General features: G+C 39.5%; 3 protein-coding genes across 3 annotated transcripts in view; 1 reads left to right on the forward strand and 2 right to left on the reverse strand.

Annotated features, from left to right (window-relative positions):
- Positions 1-1144, reverse strand: part of nacc1b (nucleus accumbens associated 1, BEN and BTB (POZ) domain containing b) — a 31270-nt gene extending 30126 nt beyond the window's left edge. Inside the window, exon 1 of the mRNA XM_044114798.1 lies at positions 844-1144. The gene's annotated coding sequence lies outside the window, so the exon portion shown is untranslated. The remainder of the gene's footprint in view (positions 1-843) is intronic.
- trmt1 (tRNA methyltransferase 1) lies at positions 223-22249 on the forward strand. Its single transcript, XM_044114795.1, has 16 exons — positions 223-366; positions 5111-5410; positions 5522-5705; positions 11650-11837; positions 12080-12195; positions 13023-13135; positions 13789-13937; positions 16465-16548; positions 17014-17083; positions 17223-17357; positions 17439-17524; positions 18683-18791; positions 18907-18983; positions 19075-19194; positions 21829-21943; positions 22014-22249. The coding sequence occupies exons 1-16, from the start codon at positions 323-325 to the stop codon at positions 22086-22088; spliced, it is 1965 nt and encodes a 654-aa protein (XP_043970730.1). The 5' UTR covers positions 223-322; the 3' UTR covers positions 22089-22249.
- On the reverse strand, positions 7749-11002 carry LOC122829897. Its single transcript, XM_044114799.1, has 2 exons — positions 9226-11002; positions 7749-8712 (listed from the first exon to the last, which is right to left on the reverse strand). The coding sequence occupies exons 1-2, from the start codon at positions 10186-10188 to the stop codon at positions 8308-8310; spliced, it is 1368 nt and encodes a 455-aa protein (XP_043970734.1). The 5' UTR covers positions 10189-11002; the 3' UTR covers positions 7749-8307.
- Positions 22250-23318: the final 1069 nt, after the last annotated feature.

Below are 23318 nucleotides of genomic sequence, written 5' to 3' on the forward strand. Positions count from 1 at the left end.
CCTCCGCCTCGCCACAGACAGTCATTCACTTTGACTGTATGCTGTGAACCAGCAGCAGCACACCATTCATGCACACACACACATACACCCCCACACACACATATATGCATGCAGGCGAGAATTGGAGCTCAGAACTATCGAGGAGGGGGGAACAGAGAGGAGCAAAGCGGGGATTTTTTTTTTAACCCTCCCATCCATCCCAGGGGTTGCAGACTGATCACAGAGCCACTGATCGACCTGATAGATAGGCAGGTAGACGGACAGATGGGGGGGATGCTGTCGCTACTGCTTTGCCAATGGAGCCATTGTAATGAACTGATACATGGCACCTTTACCTCCAGCAATCAATGACTTGGAATTATCTCGGTGAGTTAACTACTTCCTGTCATTAACCCGGCTTGAGATGACAACGGAGGTTATCGATGCACGTCATTAGTGTCTTATTGTCAGATAATAAGACATGTGCTCATGTGGCAATGAAGGGGAAAATCTAGCCGAAAATAAAACAAAGCGCAGAAGTTCTACTCTTAATGATGTGAGTAAAGTGTATATATATATATATATATATATATATATATATATATATATATATATATATATATATATATATATATATATATATATATATATATATATATATATAATTTAAATTTGGCGGGAAGGTCTGCAGCATCAGCAAACCGCACATAAGTAAAGTAATCTGATTACTTTTAAAAGGATGACCGATAGGAGCCCAAAGGCGTCGCAGGAAGCAGGTAAGACGTGCCGCGAGCGTCCCCAGCCGACCCGACTGTCTGAGCCCCACCCACCACCAGTCCACCCACTCAAGCCCCGCACACTCACTTTTGTCTTCTGCCGGTGGAAGCGACTCCCTCGTGCCCTAGCCCAGCCAAAGGACGGTGAAAGCCGGGGGGCCGCAGGTTCGATGCCCCGCTATCCTCTCGGTTGCGTGAAGCAGAGCGTCTAGACTCCGGGCAGGTGAAGCCCCTCCAGGGCCTCCAGGCGCTGCGCACAGTGAATACTAAACAGGATGAGACTGCACTCAGGAACGGCACTGCGCTCCCCGCTCTCTCTCCCTGTCATGCCAAATACTATTAACTCTATAATTCTCCTGTGTCAGATGTATAGCGCCACGCTCTCTGGGCATCCATTGTCACAGCGCCCCCATCCAGATGTTCCGGTTTGTGTGGAGAGCCGTGTACAGTACGAAGGCAGGTGATGCAAATCGCGGATGGGTTGCCGAGTTGCTTATTTGTAGATGTATATGTCCTCAGGTTCCGTTTGTCAGGATGAAAATGATTTTTCTTGGCAGCAACTAGGAAAGTCAGCAAAACTCAAATTATGTCAGAAGAAGAATTGTAGATTTACAAGGTGTTCGGATGTCAAGTTTGTAGCACATTTCAGTAACAACAAGGCAGTTCAACATGGCTACACCATGAAATCATGACACAATGAAACAAGCAACAAACAGTACATTTTGTCAGATGTCACCATCAAAACCATCAAGAAAATAAACCTTAAATACTCCGATCAATGTTCCAGCCATTAGAATCAAATGTAACTCACAACAGGTGGCTTTTTTTCAGCCTTGTTTTAAAGGAGTCCAGTGTGTGTGGACAAGAGGTCCACACACACTGATTAAAATGTTTTATTTTTGTGAAGTAAAACAACAGATTTATTCTTTATTCTTTTATTTGTCAAGATAAGGTACATTAAGTGAAGGCACATCATTGGACAAGATGAGGTAACACAGGGATGAAACCAGAACCGTAATGTTTGCCATAACAGATACAACATATTAAACAGGAGACAAAACTCACAGGAGAAAGTGCAGGAGTTTGTTTTCTAAATGAGACAAGTGTTTCCTGTGTTCTCCTTACGTCTGAACAAATAGGTGTAACTGAGAGACAGAAGTGTTTTCTTGCTAAGAAAACATCTAGACCTGGTGGAAATCTTTTAAAATCCTCGTGAAGGAATGTGGGTTTTTTATTTTTTTATTATTTTTTTTTTTTTTTAGGTCAGAACCAAACTTTTAACTATTGGCTCCAACTCAAATAAATAAGGTACAAGAACAACACCGCAACTCACCCAAAAATTGTGCCACCATGGTGAACTGTTGTGCTGGCAGGACCTTTCACTCTTCGTTGTGGCAGAAGGCATTAAAACTCATAGACACCGGCCAGCTTCACTGAAAACCTCAGCTGTCTGCTGGAAAATGGAAGATTAAGGGAAGTTTTATTTTCTACTTTGTTTTATTTTATTGAGACTGTTTTTGTCACACTCTTATGACACACAAGGGAAAGTGCTAAATTTGTACAGTTATTATTAAGAAACGCGTTTGCAAAAGAGTTTGTCATTTCTCCGTGGGCACTTGAAAGAGCACGGACTCTGCAGGCAAGAGGCAGCGAAATTGAATTTTGTTCAGGCGACTTGTCCAATAAAAAGGCATCACTGTCATGCCGTAACACAATACATTTATGGAATGCAGCGGCCTTATCTTCTTTCTGCAGAGATATTCTCAGCCCCACACTTCCTGAATTCTGGGAAATTGTGATGATTCTATAGGCTATGTTTAGCCTTTCATTATAATGCGCCGCTAACTGCAGGCACGGGGATATTAAATTATTATTCATGAGCGCAGATTGACGTGTTTTATGCATGTTTACTGGGCGAAAAGTAGGCCAGATTCCTGCTGACTGATGAACCCTCTCACTCTATTTCTTTTTGTACGTCATACAGTTTCTCTGCGGCTCTATTGGCGGCCCCTATTTGGAGGGACTTCGGCAGACCTTGTGGTATTTAATGTCGGCCAAGTCACGTGAAATTAAATGTACCCAAAATTCTCAAAATGTTACATTTTTCATTTTGAGGTTTAAACACTCCACTTAATATGTATTGCAAATATTTAAAATCCAAATGTTTGTAGTTATCCAATGTATCAAACTTATGTTTCTCAGAGGAAAAATTCTATCTTTTCTACTACTGCTTATGTTTTCAGTTTTTAATGTCTTGCTACAGATTTCCTTAATTGACTGCTTATTTGTACATGGATATGCCAAGATTTAAGGTGGAAGTCAATGTTATTTAGGGATAACAATGTAAATGGGGCTGCATCTGAATGAATGTCATTCAGATTTTTTTTATTTGTGAAACATTTTAGAAACCATTTTTCTTCAACTTCACAAGTGTGGAGTACTTGTTAGTTAGTTTATAACACAAAGTCCCAATAAAATTCTTTGAAATTTGCTGTGAACGTGTGACAAAATGTGGAAAAAGCATGCATGAATATTTTATGACACCAATATGTATTATTTATGACATGTTAGTGTCATAAATATGGCATAAATTGAATCCTTGCCATAAAAGTGTTATTTCATTGTAGTATTTAGGCATAAAATCAACTCCACTTTCTCTATGGTAAAATAGCTTTATATGCAGGTCTTTATCAGATATCCAATATGTGTCTTTATTTTTTGCATATTCAAAATGACACTACACAGACACATGAGGAACCTAAACTAAAAGCTTTGACTTACAACAATGGGATATATAAAACTGAAAACAAGTTATTGCATTTAAGAATTACATTTTAAATATAAACAGCAATGACAAGTAACATTATTTATTTAGAGAGAATGATCTTCGAGGTACATGCAAGATGGAATGTGGACGGAAGAAAAGGCATTTCTCTGTATTTGATCGCTTATTTCAATCAATCAGTCAAATCAATCAAACTTTATTTGTATAGCACATTTCAGCAGCAAGGCATTTCAAAGTGCTTTACATCAAATCAAACACAAAAATACAATGCACTATTTCAATAAGTAGTGAATGGTAAATTATATGATAAATTGACTTGCCATACAAACGCAGCAACCAACTGGTTCAGACCTTCTCTTTGAGCCGCACAGGCTTCCGTACTCTCGCTCGAGTCATGGCTGCTCCCATGTGCTAGTTTGAGTAAATTGAAAAGCAGGCAACGCAGCAGAACTGAAGACATTAACACTGTTGGACAGAAAGGCATTTTATAAAGCAGAATAGAAGAAGTCCGAGAGACGGAAGTGTCGCAGGTAAATAAAGAAAGAGAGAAAGTTGTAGCACTGCCTGCTAAGCTTGACGAGCATCATTTATGTGGGACGAAGTAAGAAGCAGTCGGCTTGTTTGCTTGCTTGCTTAAAAAGCTGCTTCGTTTAATAAAACACACATAGCGTCGCTTAAATTTACAGGCTCTTTGTAAGTAAGTTCTACGTAAAAGCAAACAAAATAAAACACCAAACTGAATTTAAAAGAAGGTAATGTATAAGAGAATATCAAGAAACGAAGGTACGGGAAAATCAATTTAACTGGATTTTCACAACTTATACGACCCCCCCACCCCCAAACGCTTGTTAACTAATATAATACACTAATTAGCAGGTGTCTTACATTGGAAATAATAAAAACTGACTCCGGTTGTTTCCGTGACACGTTGTAGTTTTTGAGGTTTTGTTGGAGAGGAATTTTATCTTTAAGTGTTTTTATTTACTGACCTCATTCATATCTAGAACAGATCCTGCCTGAATTCACTATAAACATAGAAATAAAGACACAAATTATAGATTTTTAGTGGAGTTAATGTCACATAATCCTTCTTAATTCATTGCCTATATTATTTACAATCTTATTGTTTTATCAGTTGCTTATATGTCCCTCATTATTCTCACTTTTTCATATTCTGTTTTTATTTATGTATTTATTTTTTAATGTTGTTCTGAAACAACACCAAAAACTTTGAGCATCAGACTGATTACTTTGTCGTAATATTTCAGAATGGGAAAAGTATGGCATGACTAATGTTTTTGACTAATCATTTGTGCACTTTGCTAAATTCTCTCTGGATGCGTAGATCTGGGTGGTGGAAGACCTGCTGGTTTAATTGGTCCTTGATGTGGTTCTATAAAGCATTGACACGCACACGCCACACTTTTCAGATGCATTTTTAAATTTTTTTTTATCCATAAATTTCCCTCCTCCTTCTTCAGAAATATGCTCTAATTTGTGTATCAAATAAAATCTTACTACAATACAGTGAATGTTGTGGTAGTAATGTGACAAACGTCTCCTTTTGCAGGCTGCGTCCCATGCTGGTGCGGACGGCCCGGCGGCTCCCTCTCATCATCTCCGGTCGGCTCCATCCTTCCCCTCCGTATTCAGTCAATCGGAGGAGACGGAGCTCTATGGACCCTCAGGTGTCCGCCGCTGACCCCTCGTCCGGAATTAGTTCAGATTCGACGCATGTTTCAGAGGAACCGCCCGCCGTCGAGCTGTTACCTGGAGAGACGGTCGTGAAGGAGGGGAAGGCGGCCATCTTGTTTCCCAACGCCAATGAGGTGTTTTACAACCCGGTCCAGGAGTTTAACAGAGATTTAACGTAAGGCAACTTCGGTGTTGGAACAAAACATGTGGAAAATATTCCAAACAAAGGCCTTTATGCTATTTGGTTCCACTTTTATATATATATTTTTTGGTTTCATTTTTCCAGTTGTGCTGTAATCACGGAGTTTGCTCGAGACCTGTTGGCTCAACGGGGGGTGAAGGTGCTCGTTCCTGGAGAAAAAGAGCGAGTGGTGGTCTCTCTGTCGGAGGAGACGAATGAGGCAGAGACAGCGGAGAAAAACGGTGCAGAGGAGCCCAAAGTTACAGCAAGAGTAGGGGAAAAATGTGAGGTATGTACCGACTTCCCACTGGTAAAAATATAAAAAGTAAAGTGGATGTTACCAACATACAGTTAACACATGTTTCTGCTGTTGCTTTTTGTTAAAATTATGCATATAGAGAACCTGGAATATTGATAGATGTTGAATGGAAAGGAGCTACTGTAGTAGTGATGAAGCATAAAAGGTGCAGTGTTACGTAGAATCAACTTTATTTTCAGATTCTTTCATGTACATTTGGAAAAATCCCATAATCTCCCGTGGCAACCAGTCAGCTGTGCAAAATGCCCGGGTGGACCTCCGCCTTTGACCACAAAGCTCCTCCTCTGAACTGCAACTTCTGGAGTTTCAGAGCTTCCTCCTCACAGAGCAGCCCACTCCCACTCAGCTCCTTCAGACTAGCCAGCAGCAATTAGCAAACAGCTGGTGGAGCTGTGCCACCTGAGCTCATTATATGAGTTATTTCTCAGTGCATCGCTGGTTAAAAACGTTGTTAAAGGGTTAATAGACGAGGTGTGTTGTGTTGACTTCCTGAAGGCGGAGTTCCAGAATCAGCAGGATTTCTTAAAGAGACAGAGGCCCAATTTTAAGGCGTTAAATAGGAGGTAAAATTTCTTCTAAGTCATTTCATATCTTTGTATAGCATTTTCATAACAACTGAAGTTAATGAGGTTATTGTGCTGTGCTCTAAAATGGAGCCTTTAAACACTGAACTGGTGGAGATGCAAATGCTTCTGAAGTGAAGCATAAAGTCTGTCACACTGTGTGATCTAATTTCCACTGGGAGGAGTCTTCCTATCCGGAAAAATACTCTCACACACACTCACACATACTGCTTCAAGAGTAAAACCTCTTTTAATAAAGGCTTCCTTCAAGCTGCTTATATTAATCATCTACTAGGTAATTTCACACCTTGGTGTGGTAAGGAGAGGTCATTTCCTGAAAGTTGAAAGCATTTACTGTAAATACTGTCCCAGTTCTCACAGGAGATGAACTAGTTGGAGTTGGCGCTTTGCTTTTATAATTGAGTGCTTTTTTGTTTGTTTGTTTTATTCTTTGTAGATTTGTTCTCTTTAAAGAAAAAACACTTTGAGAGTGACTTGTTCTTTCAGAAAAACTTCAATTATTGGACCTTTAATCAGTGATGTCAGTAACGCGTTAATTTGTAACGCGTTACTGACGTTGGACCACTTTTTTCAGTAACGAGTAATCTAACGCGTTGCTGTTTCAAATCCAGTAGTCAGACTACAGTTACTTATCAAAATCACTGTGCGTTACTATCTTCTTTGGTAATTTAATCGTATTTCCTCTACTCGTCTTTTCGAGTGACGGACGTCTCTAATATAAACAATGGAGGGAGATGCACATTTTGTTGGTGGAAAAACTGGAACTATTTTGAGTTTCTGTCGCCAAGTCCGATTATTATAAGCGGCTTTGGGCTAGATTTTTTTTAAAGTCGTTTGCAGATTTAATGAGCGGCATGTTGCGCCTTTTTGGGCTTGTTTTTGAACGTGAAGTTGCTCATTTGGGTTTGGGAATAAACAGAGACTCATAATAAATCCCAGAATTTGTCCGTCATTAAGGTAGTTTTACTCAGTCTCTCCCTGTTCATCATTTCCCGGATGATCCGTCCCGCTGAGTCTTTGTTAATGTCAAGTTAATGTATTACCTCTGAATGACGTCGAGCCAAGGCTATGCCCCAGAAAACTGCAAACATCGAGACCAATATGAACAGCGCAATAAACGTGAAAACAGCCACGAATGATCGTGTCCGTATATATATATTTGAGTTTATATATATATATATATATATATATATATATATATATATATGTATATATATATATATATATGTATATATATGTACATATATATATACATATATATATATATATATATATATATATATATGTATATATATATATATAAATATATATATATATATATATATATATATATATATATATATATATATATACATACATATACATATACGTATATATACATATATGTACATATGTACATATATGTATATATATATATATATGTAATTTTTATATTTTATTCACTAATCAATGTTTGTACTTATGCCTAAGGAGAATTTAGAGACCAATTAACTAAACAGTCGTGATTTCTGACTGTGGCAGGAAGCCGGAGCGCCCGGAGAGAAACCTGCTAACTGGAAACTACCTATTGATATTTATGAAATTTAATTGCAAAATGTATTCTTGACATTTGTCCAAAGTAGTTTTGGCTCTAGTAGCTGAAGCTACTTTAAACAAAAGAGAGGGGAGAAGACATGGGGCAAAGGTCAGCTAGTCCTCTTTTTGGACTATGGGGGGAAGCTGGAGAACCCGGAGAGAACCCACTAATGCACTTGGAGAACATGCAAACCCACCAAGACAGAAGAACCCAGGTAAGGATTCAAACCCAGGGAACAATTTTAGTCACAAAAATAAACGTTTTAATCACACAAACAGAATTTAGAGACCAATAAACTACAGAGCCGTGATTTCAGATTGTGGCAGGAAGCCGGCGCGCCCGGAGAGAAACCTGTCAAAACTTTTTACCCTTTTTGTTCCAGACATTTATGTCAGATATCTTTTGCTCCCAATCACAGTTCTCCAGCCTCAAGATAGTAACTAATTAGGTCTTCGATAATTTTGTCTTCTTCATAGTTTAATAATTTTGGCTCCTCTCCAAAGGCTCCTTTATCACCTTCCAGAGGAGGGGCTGGAGAAACTGTAGTATCTGTTGTCTCATCGTTGCTGACTTTCTCATATATGTAGATTAGTGAATTTTGAGACATGTCTTCACTGCAGTCACTGTCTGCAGTGAAGACATGCTCGTCGTCAGCCTTAATAGTTTGTTCTCCTTTGATCAAATAGGAGTGGAACTGAGCCGGCTTTGAATCTCCACAGATAACGGAGGACAGGTGGTACCTCTCACTACCACCTTCACAATCCGCAGGAACGTCCATGGTCCGATTGGCTACCACAGGGTGAATCCTGGTCTGCCTCTGGAGAAAAAACACCAGCACATTGTTATCTGTTATGTAGTGTTTCTTCTCCAAAGCTGACCCGCAACCCGAACAGCAACGTCTGCCCCCCAAATCCAACCAACTGTTAAAAAGATCAACTATGTCAGTTGGATAAGTTGCCGGTGGAAGGGCAACCAGGGGGCCGTTGCTCAGTAGCTCAAGGTCTGTGGTCCCACAGTTGGAGCAAGAGTTTTGGTTGTATAACTCTTTATCCGTGTCTCCTCCAAAGGAATCCAACCAGACCAACATGGACTCCAGCAAACATTTTACGTCATAGTCCCCTCCCACGTCTGACGGCAGCTCCTTCTCCTTCAGCTCCATCAGAACTGGGGAGAGGTCTTTCTGACAAAAATGTTTGCCGGGGTTACGGACAGCTGAAAGGATGAGACTCGCGCACACCGGGATGGACGATGCCTCCAGAAATACCCTTTCCTGAGCGAGACACCTGCTGGTGACGCTCAGGTTCAGGATGCTCTGGAAGGCAGCACTCACCCAGCTGTTCTGGAGCTCGTTGGAGAACTTGAAGAAGTTCTCCTCCGTCTGTCCGTTTCCTGCAGTTGCTATCCTGCCTGTATCTGGGAGATCCAAGCCAACTCTGTGTTCTGCTTCCACATCCGGAGAAAAGTTAACCTCCAAGGCAACGACGATCCTTGCATGTAGAGTGGGTTTCTTTGACAAATTCATCAGTCCATCTTCTTCTGAGATACGTTCCCCGTCCGGGGAACGTGGAATTGGAACATCGCTTGTAAAAGTGCTCTTGAGAGTAGAGCACTTAGGAAAGGACAGAGCTGGAACCCATGAGACCAAAGCTTCTGCTGTTACCTCAGCAAGAGCTTTGGCTGCGAGGTCAGCCGCAGACAAATCCTCCCCAGCCGGGTTAGATTTCTCTGCGACCGTTCTCTCACCCTCCTGGTGTACAGTTGTCTTTGAACAAACTTCCCCAGCCGGGTCAGTTTGCTCAAAGACAGTATAATTGTCCTTGGTACTGTCTCGTACCGTCTCTGTCACACCAATGTCTGTGATCCCACAGACATTGGTCAGGTGTTCAGAGAAAACCTCCCCAGCCGGGTCGGTTTGCCCAGAGACAGTACCGTTGTCCTGTGTACTTTTTGGTCCAGTCCTTGTTGGGTGAGAGTCTGTGGTCCCACAAACCTCTGTCGCCTTTTCAGAACAAACCTTCCCAGCCGGGTCGGTTTGTTCTTGGGCGTCAGTTGGAAGACCTTTCCAAAACAAGTCGTCTTCTTCCTCCTGATGGTAACCTTCATTTGAATCCTTTCCTGGAAAGCAATGATCAAAAACTTTCTTCAATCCCGTGGTCACAGCATATCCCAGCCCCCAACCAAGTGGGATAAACAAGGGAACGAACGCTTTTGAAACACCAAACATTGTTGCTACACACAAATCTGAACCTCCAAGAACCGTCTGGATCTGACTGATGCTCTGAGATTCAAGCATTCAAGCATCAGAACTTCTTTGATCTACTGTGATGTACATGATGTCATCTATGACCTCATTAGTGAGGTCACTGGACTTCTGGTGCAATGTCTGCTTCTGATCGTTGCTATGGAAATGATCAGGTCAGTTTTCCATAACTCAAGCTGTCATAAATACTTAAATAAAAATCAATATTTTTTAATTTATTTAATGTAAAGAGATTAATAGATTTGTGTATGATTTAATTTTTGCATTTGTGGTTTTCCATACCTGTTGTGGTAAAGCATCAGGCAATGATCAGACTCCATCAGGAAGGACTGTTTGCTAGAAAATAGTGGGAGCAACTTTTTTGGCACACATCTAAGACCACAGAACCTCACTGTCCATTAGACTTTGTGAGGCGTGACGCTCTTTGAAAAGTCTCATTTCATATCACCAGATAGTTTTGTTTGTTTTAGTAAATTTCTTGATTTGACAAGTCTGGTAGTAATTAGTGCTGGGCTTGGCTTGTGAAACACCACAATAATAATGTGATTAGTCACATTTACAACATATTTGCGTTTACTTCACACGAAACGCTGTGATTAAGTGACGTTTTGCCATTTCATGTTTAAGAATAATGCGGGACGTCAGTCCACCTCTGTTATGCTATTCATTCATCAAATGAAGTCGCAGGCCCAGATCGACTTCATGAGTTGGTGAACCGACTTATCTACAGTATATATATGTGTGTGTTTAAACATATATATATATATATATATGTACATATACATATATGCAGTGATGTCAGTAACGCGTTACTGACGTCGGACCACTTTTTTCAGTAACGAGTAATCTAAAATCCTTCTTAGAGTTTCCCAGACAACAGTGGACCACACAAATTACTCACATTTTTTATTTTTTGTACTGTTTTTTGTACAATCTCCTCTTCAGTTCAACCTTATCAGTGGAGACACATTGTTGATGTTACCATTATAAAATAGCTGACAATTAAGTATTGGCAAAGCTCAATGTGATTTTCACAGTAGGCGGAGCGTTGTTGTTAGCAGCTGCTGAAAGTAACTAAAAAGTTACTTTTAGTGTAACTTAGTTACCTTCCAAATCAAGTAGTCAGTAATCTAACTAAGTTACTTTTTCCAGGAGTAATCATTAAAGTTACTTTTTCAAAGTAACTATGCCATCACTGCCTTTAATTCAGAATCCTGCACAGGAAGTTGGCAGCAGTAAATACAAGCTAGTAAAAACGGAGCTAAAACTCTTGAATTTAAAAAAAATAATATATTTAATTCTTTTAAATTAATTTATGAATTATTTAGATATTTTTCTTTAAATATCAAAAACCTTTCTATCTTGCTTCGTCCACCATTGTTCCAATTAGTATAAAATTCCAGTAAATCATGTTTCTGGACTAAAATGACCAGTACAGATTATTGTCTGCTGCTGTTAATTTTTTTTTTTCCTCTCGTCTCCTCAAATGTTCAGAACGGTCTCCGCGTCCTGGAGGGCCTGGCGGCCTCCGGGTTGCGCTCGGTGCGTTTCGTTCTGGAGGTTCCCGGCCTGCAAAGCGTCACCGCCAACGACTTCTCCAGCAAAGCGGCGGCGCTGATCGCCCGGAACGCCCAGTACAACCGGGTCGACCACCTGCTGCAGCCCAGCTGCAGGGATGCCAGGTTACCCGGCTGCTGCTTTTTTGTGTCTGGAGTTCCTGCATTGCTGTTGCTCCATGTTTCTACGTTGAGCTTTACATTTCATGACCTGACTCATCTCCTTCCAAATCTTTGATTTGAACTAATCTCCCCCCTTTTTTTTCCAATTAAATCATTCTTTCTATTTATCTAAGTTTAATTTCAGAATATGACATTTTCTCACCATTTTTCATTCTTTTTTTTTTCTTGTGTGTGTGCGTATCCAGCATGCTAATGTATGAAATGCGAGGGAAGAAAGAGCGATACGACGTCATCGATCTGGATCCCTACGGAAGCCCGGCGGCGTTCGTGGACGCAGCAGTGCAGGCTGTCAGTGAAGGAGGTGAGTTGTTGTTCAGACTGACTGTCTTACCGTCTGCGCCGGTTCCATTTCACCGATTGCAGTTTTTAGCCGATCACCGATCTTTTAAACAACGTTTTTTTGTTTCTGTCTGAAAAGTCATTAAATTTACTGGCTGATTTCCAGACATTTGTGCAGATTTTAGTCAGTCAGTCAGTCAGTCAGTCAGTCAGTCAGTCAGTCAGTCAGTCAGTCAGTCAGTCAGTTAGTTAGTTTGTCAGTCAGTCAGTCAGTCAGTCAGTCAGTCAGTCAGTCAGTCAGTCAGTCAGTTAGTTTGTCAGTCAGTCAGTCAGTCAGTCAGTCAGTCAGTCAGTCAGTCAGTCAGTCAGTCAGTCAGTCAGTCAGTCAGTCAGTCAGTCAGTCAGTCAGTCAGTCAGTCAGTCAGTCAGTCAGTCAGTCAGTCAGTCAGTTAGTTGTGGAATCCTATGAAATGTTGAGTTTCCATAAGATCCGCTGATAAAGTATAAAGTGTCGTTATGCTATAATTTCTCAGATTACTGATTTTGAAGATCTACTGAAGTATCAAATCAGATTAATGATATTCTTTTCTATGAAGCAGTGGGAATTTTATTTTTGTAGAGATGTAGCACAAAGCTCGTTTTACTGCTACTAATTTTTTACTTGTAAAATTACATAAATAAATTCTCTTTCCCATATCTAATAAAAACCAAACAGACGCTGCTGGACCTCTATTAGGCATTAAATGTGTTCATGATTTATAGATTGTGGAGTCAGCTGAGTTGAGCACGTCGCAGTGTGTTTTGTTGGACTCTTTTGTCGATCGACGCCGACTGTCTTCTCTCCGTCAGGCCTGCTGTGCGTAACGTGCACCGACATGGCCGTGATGGCGGGAAACAACGGGGAAACCTGCTACAGCAAATACGGCTCCATCTCAATCAAAAGCAAATACTGCCATGAGATGGTGAGTTCACTGAAATGGGAAAGCGGACGCGCTGCGGTCGTGATCGTGTTGTATAGAAGCGGGCCGGTTACTGTTACACTGAAAGTTGTCAGAAGTTAAACTTAAAACAAAAACAAATCGTTTTTTTTCTCTTTTCAGTGAAGTTTTAAATAATAGCCCTCAAATCAGAGGAGATTTTTCTATTTCTCGTAGAATTAAATTGCCAGTTTGTTTCTTTTAAATCACAAGGTTATGCCTTTTATTTCATTTTTCTTATTTTTTTCCTATTTATTTGATTTGGATTTGCAAGAAAGCAGGAGTATTAGTTTGATTGGGAACAGAGATGCACCAGTCAAAGCTTTTCCTGACTGATTCCAGCTGCTGGAGATCTTTAAGGTCTGATCTTTCATGTCCAACAAAAACAACACAAATACAATATTACACTCATTTAACCATGTCTCGAAAGTTCACAAAGAAATTCTTTCTTTATTGAACTCAAAAGAAGTGTATTAAAGTACAAACTGTTGATCTGTGTAAAGGCTGAAGAAACGGTGGAAGTTGTTAGTTTTAATGGATTTTTAGGTGTTTGATTTTCTGATTAGCCAAATCTGATTGATTTGATGCGTCTCTAATCTACAGTAAATATTAAATAGATGTTGTTGCGTCCTCTGCAGGCTCTTCGTATCATCCTCCACAGTTTGGACCAGCGGGCCGGAGTGTACCAGCGATACATCCAGCCGCTGCTGTCCGTCAGCGTCGACTTTTACATCCGGGTCTTTGTTAGAGTCTTCACAGGACAGGCGACTGTCAAGAACTCTGCCAGGTACTTTCTCCGTCCATTTGTCTCATTCTCACACACACAAACCCGTTAGCTGTCCAAATAAAAGCTGTGCGAAAACAAAACTGGACGAGGAAAAACAACCAGAAAAATATTACAAATAAACCAGTGTGTTATGTTTCAACTTTTTTATTTTCTTAAAATAAGTTTTATCTTAATTTATGTTTTTTTTTCATTTAGCCTGAGCTTGATGTGTTTTAGCTGATTCTATTGAGTCTTTTTATTGTTAGCTCATTTTAATATAATTGGATGGAGTTTTAGTCTTTAACTTTTTCTGCTTTGAAAAGTCCAGGAAAACATGAAATGTGTTTTTATCGTTTTCCAGATCTCTGGAAAATTAATCCTTCAAACTTCATTGCTTATCCGTTTTTCCAAAGACAAAACCAGAATTTTCAACAGAAAAAATCCTACATATTTTCAGTTTGCATCCTTTATCTTTAAATTTAAATATCTCAACTTGATTTTTTGTCAAACGTTTTGATCGGCTTGGTTTTACAGAGTCTTTAAGATGGATTATTATTTGTAAAAATGAATAGTATCAGAAATGCATGTTTTTATCAGAAATAAACCATACAATGCATTTCATTGTGCCATATTTTTAACAACTAGACTTTTTATGAATTGGTTTTTAATCATTTTTATTTTTATGATTTTTTATTTTTTTTACTTGTAGTAATTAATGGCCCAAAGCCAAACTAGGTGGCTTGTTTACTTTGCTCAGTTTGAAAATAAATCTTTGAGGTTTAAGCCTGGAAAAGTTTGTTGTGACCTGAAAAAAAAAAACATGTAAAAGTCCTAATTATTAATTTCATTTTTACTTTATTCCCATTTTGTTTTTAGCTTAAGTATATTGCTGTATAAGATGAAACTTATTTGTTACAGATTAAGAAAAATAAATAATTTTTCAGATTAAGACTGTAACGAAAAAAAATCTTTTACTGAAAGAAGAAAATGATCAAGAACAATTATTAACAATGACTGTTAAAAAATACTGCAAAATAAAATTAAGTGAAAACATCAAAGAAAACTGGAACAGCAGAAAAACAGGTCTATTAGTAGGCCTGTTGCGATAAACGATAAATCAATTAATCATACGATAAATTAAAACTATTGATGTCATTTTAATTATCGCCGTTATCGTCTCTTCCAGCCTTTTTCTCTTTCTGATGACGCTAAATGAAAAAGGCTCAACTCCGCTGCTCTCCACTGATCCTCCCTTCCTCATTTCCTTAGTGTAATGTCCAGTTCACACGACACCATCTTAGTGCTGTCAGTCGATTGTCGGCCCATTTTCAAAATCTGAGAGATCACACATTATCCGACAGAAATCCTAGGTATAACGGTTCCATCGGGTTCGATGTGCCGTGTGGTGTCCAACAGCGGGCACAACATAATGGCTACAAGTCCAGCTAACTCATTTTAAAACCAGGCATTAATAAATTCTTTACTGCAATCTACCTGCAGTGCATGTGGCTCTAGTGTCAGGATAACGTCCTGACTGAATGAAAATCATTATAATCTATTTATGTCACGTTAACGAAGAACAGCTGAAAAGTTACCAGGTTCATCAACTGGTAGCGAAATCGCTCCAACTCCTCCCCTCGTCATTTCTATATTCTTTGTACAAAATGTTTTATAAACATTAATGTTGTTTCCACATATCATCTCCAATGTCCGCTGGACTTCGGGTTGCGCTGTTTCAGCTGTTTGGGATTCCCCTCTGTAATTTCCCCTCAGAAAGTGCGGAGCAGAATCCGGCTTTCTGATTGGCTACCTGTCACATTCAACAGGCTGCGTTAACAATCCCAGCGGGGAAAACACCTGATTTAGATCGGAGCGCCACAACGATCTACCGTAACACCACACACTACAGGATGATCACAAGAGACAATCTTAGAACACCCAATGTTCTAAGATTGTCATAAGGGGAAAATGTAGGTGTGAACTAACATGTAGTGTGAACTATTGCATCAGGTAGTCGATGTGCCCATATTCTCTATTTAAATCTAATGATTACTGAAAGGCAATATGGTAAACAAACTTCTTAATCTGCACTCTTTTGGTTAAATGCTGTATTTATTTACACTTTTGTGTTTTTTATTCAAGTACATTAATGGAGACTGAGAATTCATTTTTGTTTTTGGTTGTTTTGATTATCAGTTCCAGTGTTAAGTGATATTTTGAAAATAAAGTGCATCTATCTTTGGCAGGAAATCTCATGCATTATTATGTCATTTCCATTAACTCAGTGTACAAAGGTCTTCAAACAATATTATCATCTATTGCAATAATTTTTAGAGACAATTAATTGGTCAGCAAAATTTATCGCAATAGGCATATTTATTAGCACCAGCATTGACAAATAAAGTAATACTGAAGCATGTCAATATATAAAGCCACTATTAAAACACATCTTACGTCCATCCAGACTGAAGGAAAGTTCATCTGACAGAAATGTAAATGAAAACCACGCAGAATGACGTCCGTTTGTCTCCCCGTTTTCTCGTGGCAGTAAACAGGCGTTGGTGTACAACTGCGTCGGCTGCGGCTCCTTCCACATGCAGAGACTGGGCAGAAGAATAAGCAGCGGCAAACAGTAAGAAACACTCACAATAAAAACTGAAACTGCGGACGTTCAGCTGAAGAGCCGAGGCAACAAAACAGAAATGTGTTCTCTCTCTATGGGCTGCAGTGGAAAACTGGCACCATTCTGTTCTTGTCGTTCTGTTCTGGTTGTCTTTGGCACATCATCTGGGCAGAACCTTTCTTCCTTTTTGTGTTTGCATGGTGTCTGAGAAATATGAAATATGAAGTGTGTGTGTGGTGGTGGAAGAAACCAATGAAGACTTTCCTGAGAGTTCTTGTGAAATGTCCTTGTTCCTAAAACAACAAACCTCTCGGTTCTTTCTAAGGTTGTATCGGTTTTTAAATGTGGAATACCTAAACTAGGATCTTCGTTGCTCTTCCTAACATGTCTAGGTTGCATCCTAATACATATTTTTGACATTTTAAGACGGTTTCCCTCCTATCTAAGTGTTAAAGTTGAACTGTGTGCTTGCAGCATGAAGTATTCTGCTGCCACTGGACCGCCGGTCGGACCAGAGTGTGAGCACTGCGGACAGAGACACCAGGTAGCACATAGACCTCAACACTCAAACGCAACATCACACCTCAACAAAGTGGTCTGACTCTTTCGTAACGTCTTTTTGTGTTTGCGAAGCTTGAAAAGCGCCCTGGCCGTTTGAACAGTCTTTCGGTTCTGTCTCGTAGCTGGGCGGTCCCTTCTGGGCCGAAGCCATCCACGACCTGGACTTCGTCCAGAAGGTTTTAGACGCCGTGTCGGGGAACCCGTCCAGATTCGCAACGTCCAAACGTATCGAGGGCATGCTCAGCATGGTTACCGAGGTAACCCCTCCCCCGGTCGGTGTGACCGCGCCGGTGTGGTCGGGGGCCGTAGATGATGAATGATTTCTCTGTTTGTTTCAGGAGTTGGAAGATGTTCCTCTCTACTACACAGTGGACAGTCTGAGCAGCACAGTCCACTGCAACACTCCGTCGTTGCTCCAGTTTAGGTAGGAGACGACATGTTTATAGCGCTGGAGCTCGTTTTTAGAAAAACAAAACGGTGCATGATTAATTATGATTTACAAAAAATAAAGCAATCTAATAAGGACAATTTTAGGAGTCTGGGATGTTTGTGTGCATCCTTAAAAAGTCTTAAAATCATTTATCTAAAATTAAGGCCTTAAATTCGTAAAAAGAAATGTACGTTGATCAGGTCTGACATTTTGGCTTGGCAGGAATATTTCGTCTCATGTTCATATCTGGAACAAAATTAAGAGACCACAGCAAAATGATCAGTTTCTCTGATTTTGCTCTTTATAGGTTTATGTTTGAGTAAAATCAACATTGTTGTTTTATTCTACAAACTGCTGACATCACGTCTCTGAAATTCCAAGCAAAAATTTAATATTTATTTGCAGAAAATGAGAAATGGTCAAAATAACGAAAATGATGCAGTGATCTCGGACCTCAAGTAATGCAAAGAAAACGACAACATTTAACGTTTTCACTCAGAAAGAGTTCAGAAATCAATATTTGGTGGAATAACTGTGAGGTTTTCAACGGGGTTCAGTGCAGTGGGCTCTTAGTTTTTTCCAGAGCTATATTCGCTAATATGTAGTTTTTTGTCAGGCTAAAGCTTGACTCTGCAGATGATTGAGGCTACCGCTAATTAGCTGGTAATACATTCTTCCTAGCTAGCTAGATGGCTAGAGTTTTGTGTCTATTTGACTGGAGCGCGTTAGTTTTCACCACTGGCTCACTACCGCTAACCAGCTGCTAACTTACCGTTGCTAGCTTTTATTTTTTTGTGTCTTCCCATTTTCGCCACTGGCTCGTACCATCAACAAGCTGCTAATATGCTGTTTAAAATGGCTTAAAAAGTCTTAAATTGGACTTGTTGAAATCCTCAGATTTGGAAGACTGTCGGAGCAAAAAGGATGCAGAGCGCTGTGAAAAATTAAAAACAGATTCAAGATGCGAGTTTAGTCTTATTTGAGCTGCCTGTGAAAAATAATTTGTTTTATCATGTGGTCAATGAACAGAGGAAACGGTTTGGGTTTCCATAGCAACACGCTAAATGAGGAAACAGACATGACTAAATCTGAGTAGTGTGGACGCTTAAACTGATGCTGCGTCTTGGACCGACTGGATCTGCTCTCCCGCAGGTCGGCTCTCCTCCACGCGGGCCACAGGGTCTCTCTCTCTCACGCCTGTAAGAACGCGGTGAAGACGGACGCTCCTCCTGGAGTCATCTGGGACATCATGAGATGTTGGGTAGGAGCTTCACAAAACACCTTTTCCATTGTTACGTCCCAACAGAAATCCATGTTAAAGAATCACATGATCATGTGTTTGTTTGGTTTTTCTCCCCCGTTTTTGTCTGCGGTAGGAGAAAATGAATCCTGTAAAGAGGGAGAAATTGTCTCAGACCAGTCCTGCGTTCAAGATCCTCTCCACTGAACCCAGGTGAGACGAGGCCCGGTGAGGAGGTCCAGTGGATGTTTCCTTCTGTTGTGAAAATGACTTGTGTGTATTTATGATGTGTGTGTGTGTTTAGCCTAGAAGCCTGCTTCACCGTGAGAGAGGATGCAAACCCTCAGTCTCGTAAACGCCACCTGACCCGGTTCCAGGAGAACCCTCAGGCCTTCTGGGGGCCCAAAGCTCGAGCCAAAGCAGGGTCGGTCACACTGACTCACACTAACTCACACATCCACACGCATCTCAGGGTTTGTTTTTTTCCCCTGTAATTCCATTTAAAAAGTTGAAATCATTAAGCTTATTCACCTCTTTCTGCTACACTTTTTTCTTCCACTAAACTTTCCATAAATACATCCTCTGAAACGGTGCTCTGCCATCTCTGCCGTCTTCCCTATGATTTTTGTAGCTCTTACAAATTTCTACTATTTACATATTTTTTTCATTTCATATCCTAGTTTTCTGAATTTCTGGGTTTTGCTTTTTTTTGTCATTAGCCGTAATCTTCAAAAATAATAGAAATAGAAATAAACATATGAAATACGTCTGTGTGTGTAAGAGATTATACATTGTAATTACACTACAAAAAAGTACTTTACAATAATATTTTAATCCATTGAGATTTCCTGATTATTTAAGTCTAGCGCTCCAGATTCACTGATGTTTATTGAAATTCTCAATGAAAATTAAACCCAGATGATGATGTTTAATAATATAAACAACTTTAATAAATCTAAAATTATGGCTTACACATTTGCTTGTTTGAGGCTGAAGGTAAAAAAATAAAGTTTTTCAGTTTGTGAAAAGAGGCTGGTCCATCTTCGTTTGGTTACCTTGGTGACAATCAGACCACAGTCCTACAACACCCACAATCAACCCCGTTAATTAATAAATCTGAAAGTGATGATCTGGACATGAAAACTATTAAAATAGTAATTAAAGGAATCTCTAAACCACTAACTTATATTTGCAATTTATCATTTCAAACAGGATCATTTCCCAACAAAATGAAAATAGCGAAGGTCAAACCAATGTATAAAACTGGCAACAAACACCTCTTCACTAACTACAGGCCTGTTTCTCTTCTCCCACAATTTTCTAAAATCCTGGAAAAACTCTTTAAGAAAAGACTGGAACAATTCATAGAAAAACATTCGCTACTTATCAGCAGTCAATATGGATTCAGAGCAAACCGGTCAACATCGTAACTGACTTAATAGAAGAAATAACCAACGCAACAGATAGTAAGAAACTGGCAGTAGGGATATTTATAGATTTAAAGAAAGCTTTTGATACAATAAATCATGAAATCCTACTTAAAAAATTAGAACGCTATGGAATTAGGGGAGTAGTTTCTGACTGGATGAGGAGTTATTTAAAGAGCCGGAAACAATTTGTGAAATTGGGAGATGTGGAATCTGATTGGCAGGAGACTGTCTGTGGAGTACCACAAGGATCAGTATTGGGACCAGTTTTATTTAATCTTTATATAAATGATATCAGTAAAGTGTCCAATGTATTAAAATTTATCTTATTCGCTGATGACACAAATATTCTAGCCTCAGGAGACAATTTAGAGCATCTTCTCTCAACAGTCACTTCAGAGATTAGTAAGTTAAAGATATGGTTTGACCATAACAAATTATCCCTAAATTTGGACAAGACGAAATTCATGGTCTTTGGGAACTGTTATAAAAATACTGAAATCCAAGTTCAAATAGAGGACGTAACTCTAGAAAGGGTTTTTGCTAATAAGTTCCTCGGTTTAATAATAGATGACAAAATCAGTTGGAAACCTCATATTCAACATTTACAGAGTAAACTCAGTAGAAGTATATCCATATTGGCTAGAGCTAGACATGTATTGAATGCTAAATCACTTTATATTCTATATAACTCTCTGATTTTACCATATCTATCATATTGCTGTGAAGTGTGGGAGTTAATTACAAGAGCTCTTTACATCCGATAACCGTCCACAGAAACGAGCCATTAGAATCATCCATAATGTTGGTTATTATGAGCATACAAACCCGCTCTTCATAATATCCAGAATTCTCAAATTTGAGCTTGTAGAATTTAAAATGGCTCAATTTATGTTCAAGGTATCTAAAAGTTGTTACCTGAGCACATACAGAGCACGTTTTCTGAAAGAGAAGGGGGTATAACTTAAGGGGTCCTCAAACTTCAAGATCCGCAATTTTAGAACAACAAGAAAAAGCTTCTGTATTTCAATTAAAGGTGTAAAGTTATGGAATAAGTTACATGAAGATTTAAAACAAAGCAATAGTTCAACTCAATTCAAACGAAAGTACAAAGAGGTAATTTTCAATAGATACACACATGGGGACAGAAAGCAATAAGGTGTGTATTGAAGATAACAACTTGGTGTAAGGGTTTAGAAAGATAAACCAGCATAAAATGGGAAAATGTATAGGTAAATATTAGTAACTGTTACTTCTGACTGCCACTTTGATTTTGATTTTTTTTAATGACAGTAGGACTCTAAAGTCTCAAGTGTTTAGGGGTAGGAGTTTATAAGTTCTCACTTCTTCCTACCCCATTTTGAGCATGATATGTTAACTGAAACAAAAAATCTGTATTTTCTCTTCTTTCTTATGCACTTCTTGTTACTGTGCACTATTTTATTTTTATATGTGTATCATGTTCGAATAAATTTCATTTCATTTCATTTCATTTCAAAGTATTTCTATGCAGAAATATGCAAACAGTTCAGTTTGGTCAAAAACGTCGTCATCTGTTCCAGTCTGATTCCAGCAGTGGAACATGGCCGACCACTGGAGCTTATCGTGCCGATTGTTTCCGTCTGTTCCAGGGGCGGCATCTCCGCTGACCTGCAGGACAAGAGGAAGAAGTTCCAGAACAAGAGGAAGAACCAGATCACCGACTCTTCGCAGCTCAAGAACTTCCCCTGCAAGAAGTTCAAGCAGGTCAGGTCCGCCTCAGAGGAACCACGACCCGCTTTCATCCGTCCTGATCCGGCTTTGCTTCCTTCTCCAGGGATCGTGTGCGCACGGAGACAGCTGTTGCTACTCCCACCAGACGGAGCAGACGAGTGATGAGAAGACTGAATGAGTGCTAGCTAGTTGTTTTCACTCTGAGGAGTTTTATTTGATTTTTATTTTATTTAGCTGAAATGGTGGAGTCTGGATACTCTGAGGTTAGTTTTGGACCGCTGAGCAGGATGGAAAGAATCTCTTCGGTTTTGCTCCAATAAAACATTTATTCTATTCAAATGAAGTCATTGCTTTGACTTTAAATTACTAGACGTGTACCGATTGCAATTTTCTGACCTATTATTGATTATTAGAAAAGCTGAACTGCAGATTCTGAACTTTTTAATTTACTTATTTATCTTTGTCAGAAAATCTTGAATATTGGAACAATGGGGCAAATTTTGATCATCAGATCTTTGAGAAGATCAGTTTCACATGTAAATACCGTCCGGTCAGCGATCAGGCAAAATAACGGAACCGGGCCGACCGGCTTATTGGTGCTGTGAATAGGTTTGTAATTATTGGCTCATAACGACCCGGTGGATCAAGCAGCATAAAAACTCTAGAGTTAAATTATAGGAGGCAATAAGAATGACATAAGATGCAAATGAGCAAATTTTTATTATGAAATGTGCTTCAGACTTCCTTCTTCTTCTTTATATATTATATATATTGTATATATTCCATTTTCTTTCACCCTTACCCCATTGCGGTTGGGAGGGATGCTGGTTCCTTCCTCCAGGGGTCAACGGGCGAGAGGCGGGGTCACCCTGGACAGGCAGTCAGTCCACCTCAGATATCCAAGTGATATAATTCTTTAAAAATCTATAAAAAAAATCTTTGCATGGAATGTTTCTTTAACTGAGATATTCCTCATCACAGCTCAGGTTTCAGTCCAAAGCATTGACTGATGTTGGTATTCGTATGACTGACAGCCCACAGACAAACGCTGCTTGTCTCTCTAAACTCTCAGTTTCCTCAAGACAACTTGCTGAGCCCGGTGGTTGGACTCTAGGGCAGTCATTCATCCAGCAGCCTGTCGTGTTTTTGAGTTAAAAAATGTTTAAAATTGACAGGAAATTTGAAAATGTCACTTGATAATCATGTGTTATTGAAAGATTAGAAGACCAATACCTGAACACCAACTATAAAGCCTTAAAAAACTGCAATCATTTAAAAATAACTTAATAAGCGATGCTTATCCTGATGGGGGCACAAGTAAAGCCTGGTGGCCCTCCAGGCTTATAATCAGGGAAACCCTGACTCTCATATCTGCATTCTAAACTGGAGCTGATTCAGATGAATAAAG

Source organism: Gambusia affinis, linkage group LG04 (assembly GCF_019740435.1).
Source record: "Gambusia affinis linkage group LG04, SWU_Gaff_1.0, whole genome shotgun sequence".
Lineage (NCBI taxonomy): Eukaryota > Metazoa > Chordata > Actinopteri > Cyprinodontiformes > Poeciliidae > Gambusia > Gambusia affinis.

Excerpts from the sequence above, each read along its gene's own strand:
- trmt1 (XM_044114795.1), top strand. The coding sequence starts at position 323 with ATGGCACCTTTACCTCCAGCAATCAATGACTTGGAATTATCTCG. Across the intron at positions 12,196-13,022 it reads GCAGGCTGTCAGTGAAGGAG|GCCTGCTGTGCGTAACGTGC; the intron begins GTGAGTTGTTGT and ends TCTCTCCGTCAG. Across the intron at positions 16,549-17,013 it reads AGAATAAGCAGCGGCAAACA|CATGAAGTATTCTGCTGCCA; the intron begins GTAAGAAACACT and ends GTGTGCTTGCAG.
- LOC122829897 (XM_044114799.1), bottom strand. The coding sequence starts at position 10,188 with ATGCTTGAATCTCAGAGCATCAGTCAGATCCAGACGGTTCTTGGAGGT. Across the intron at positions 8,713-9,225 it reads ACGAGCTCCAGAACAGCTGG|AGGCAGACCAGGATTCACCC; the intron begins GTGAGTGCTGCC and ends TTTTTTCTCCAG.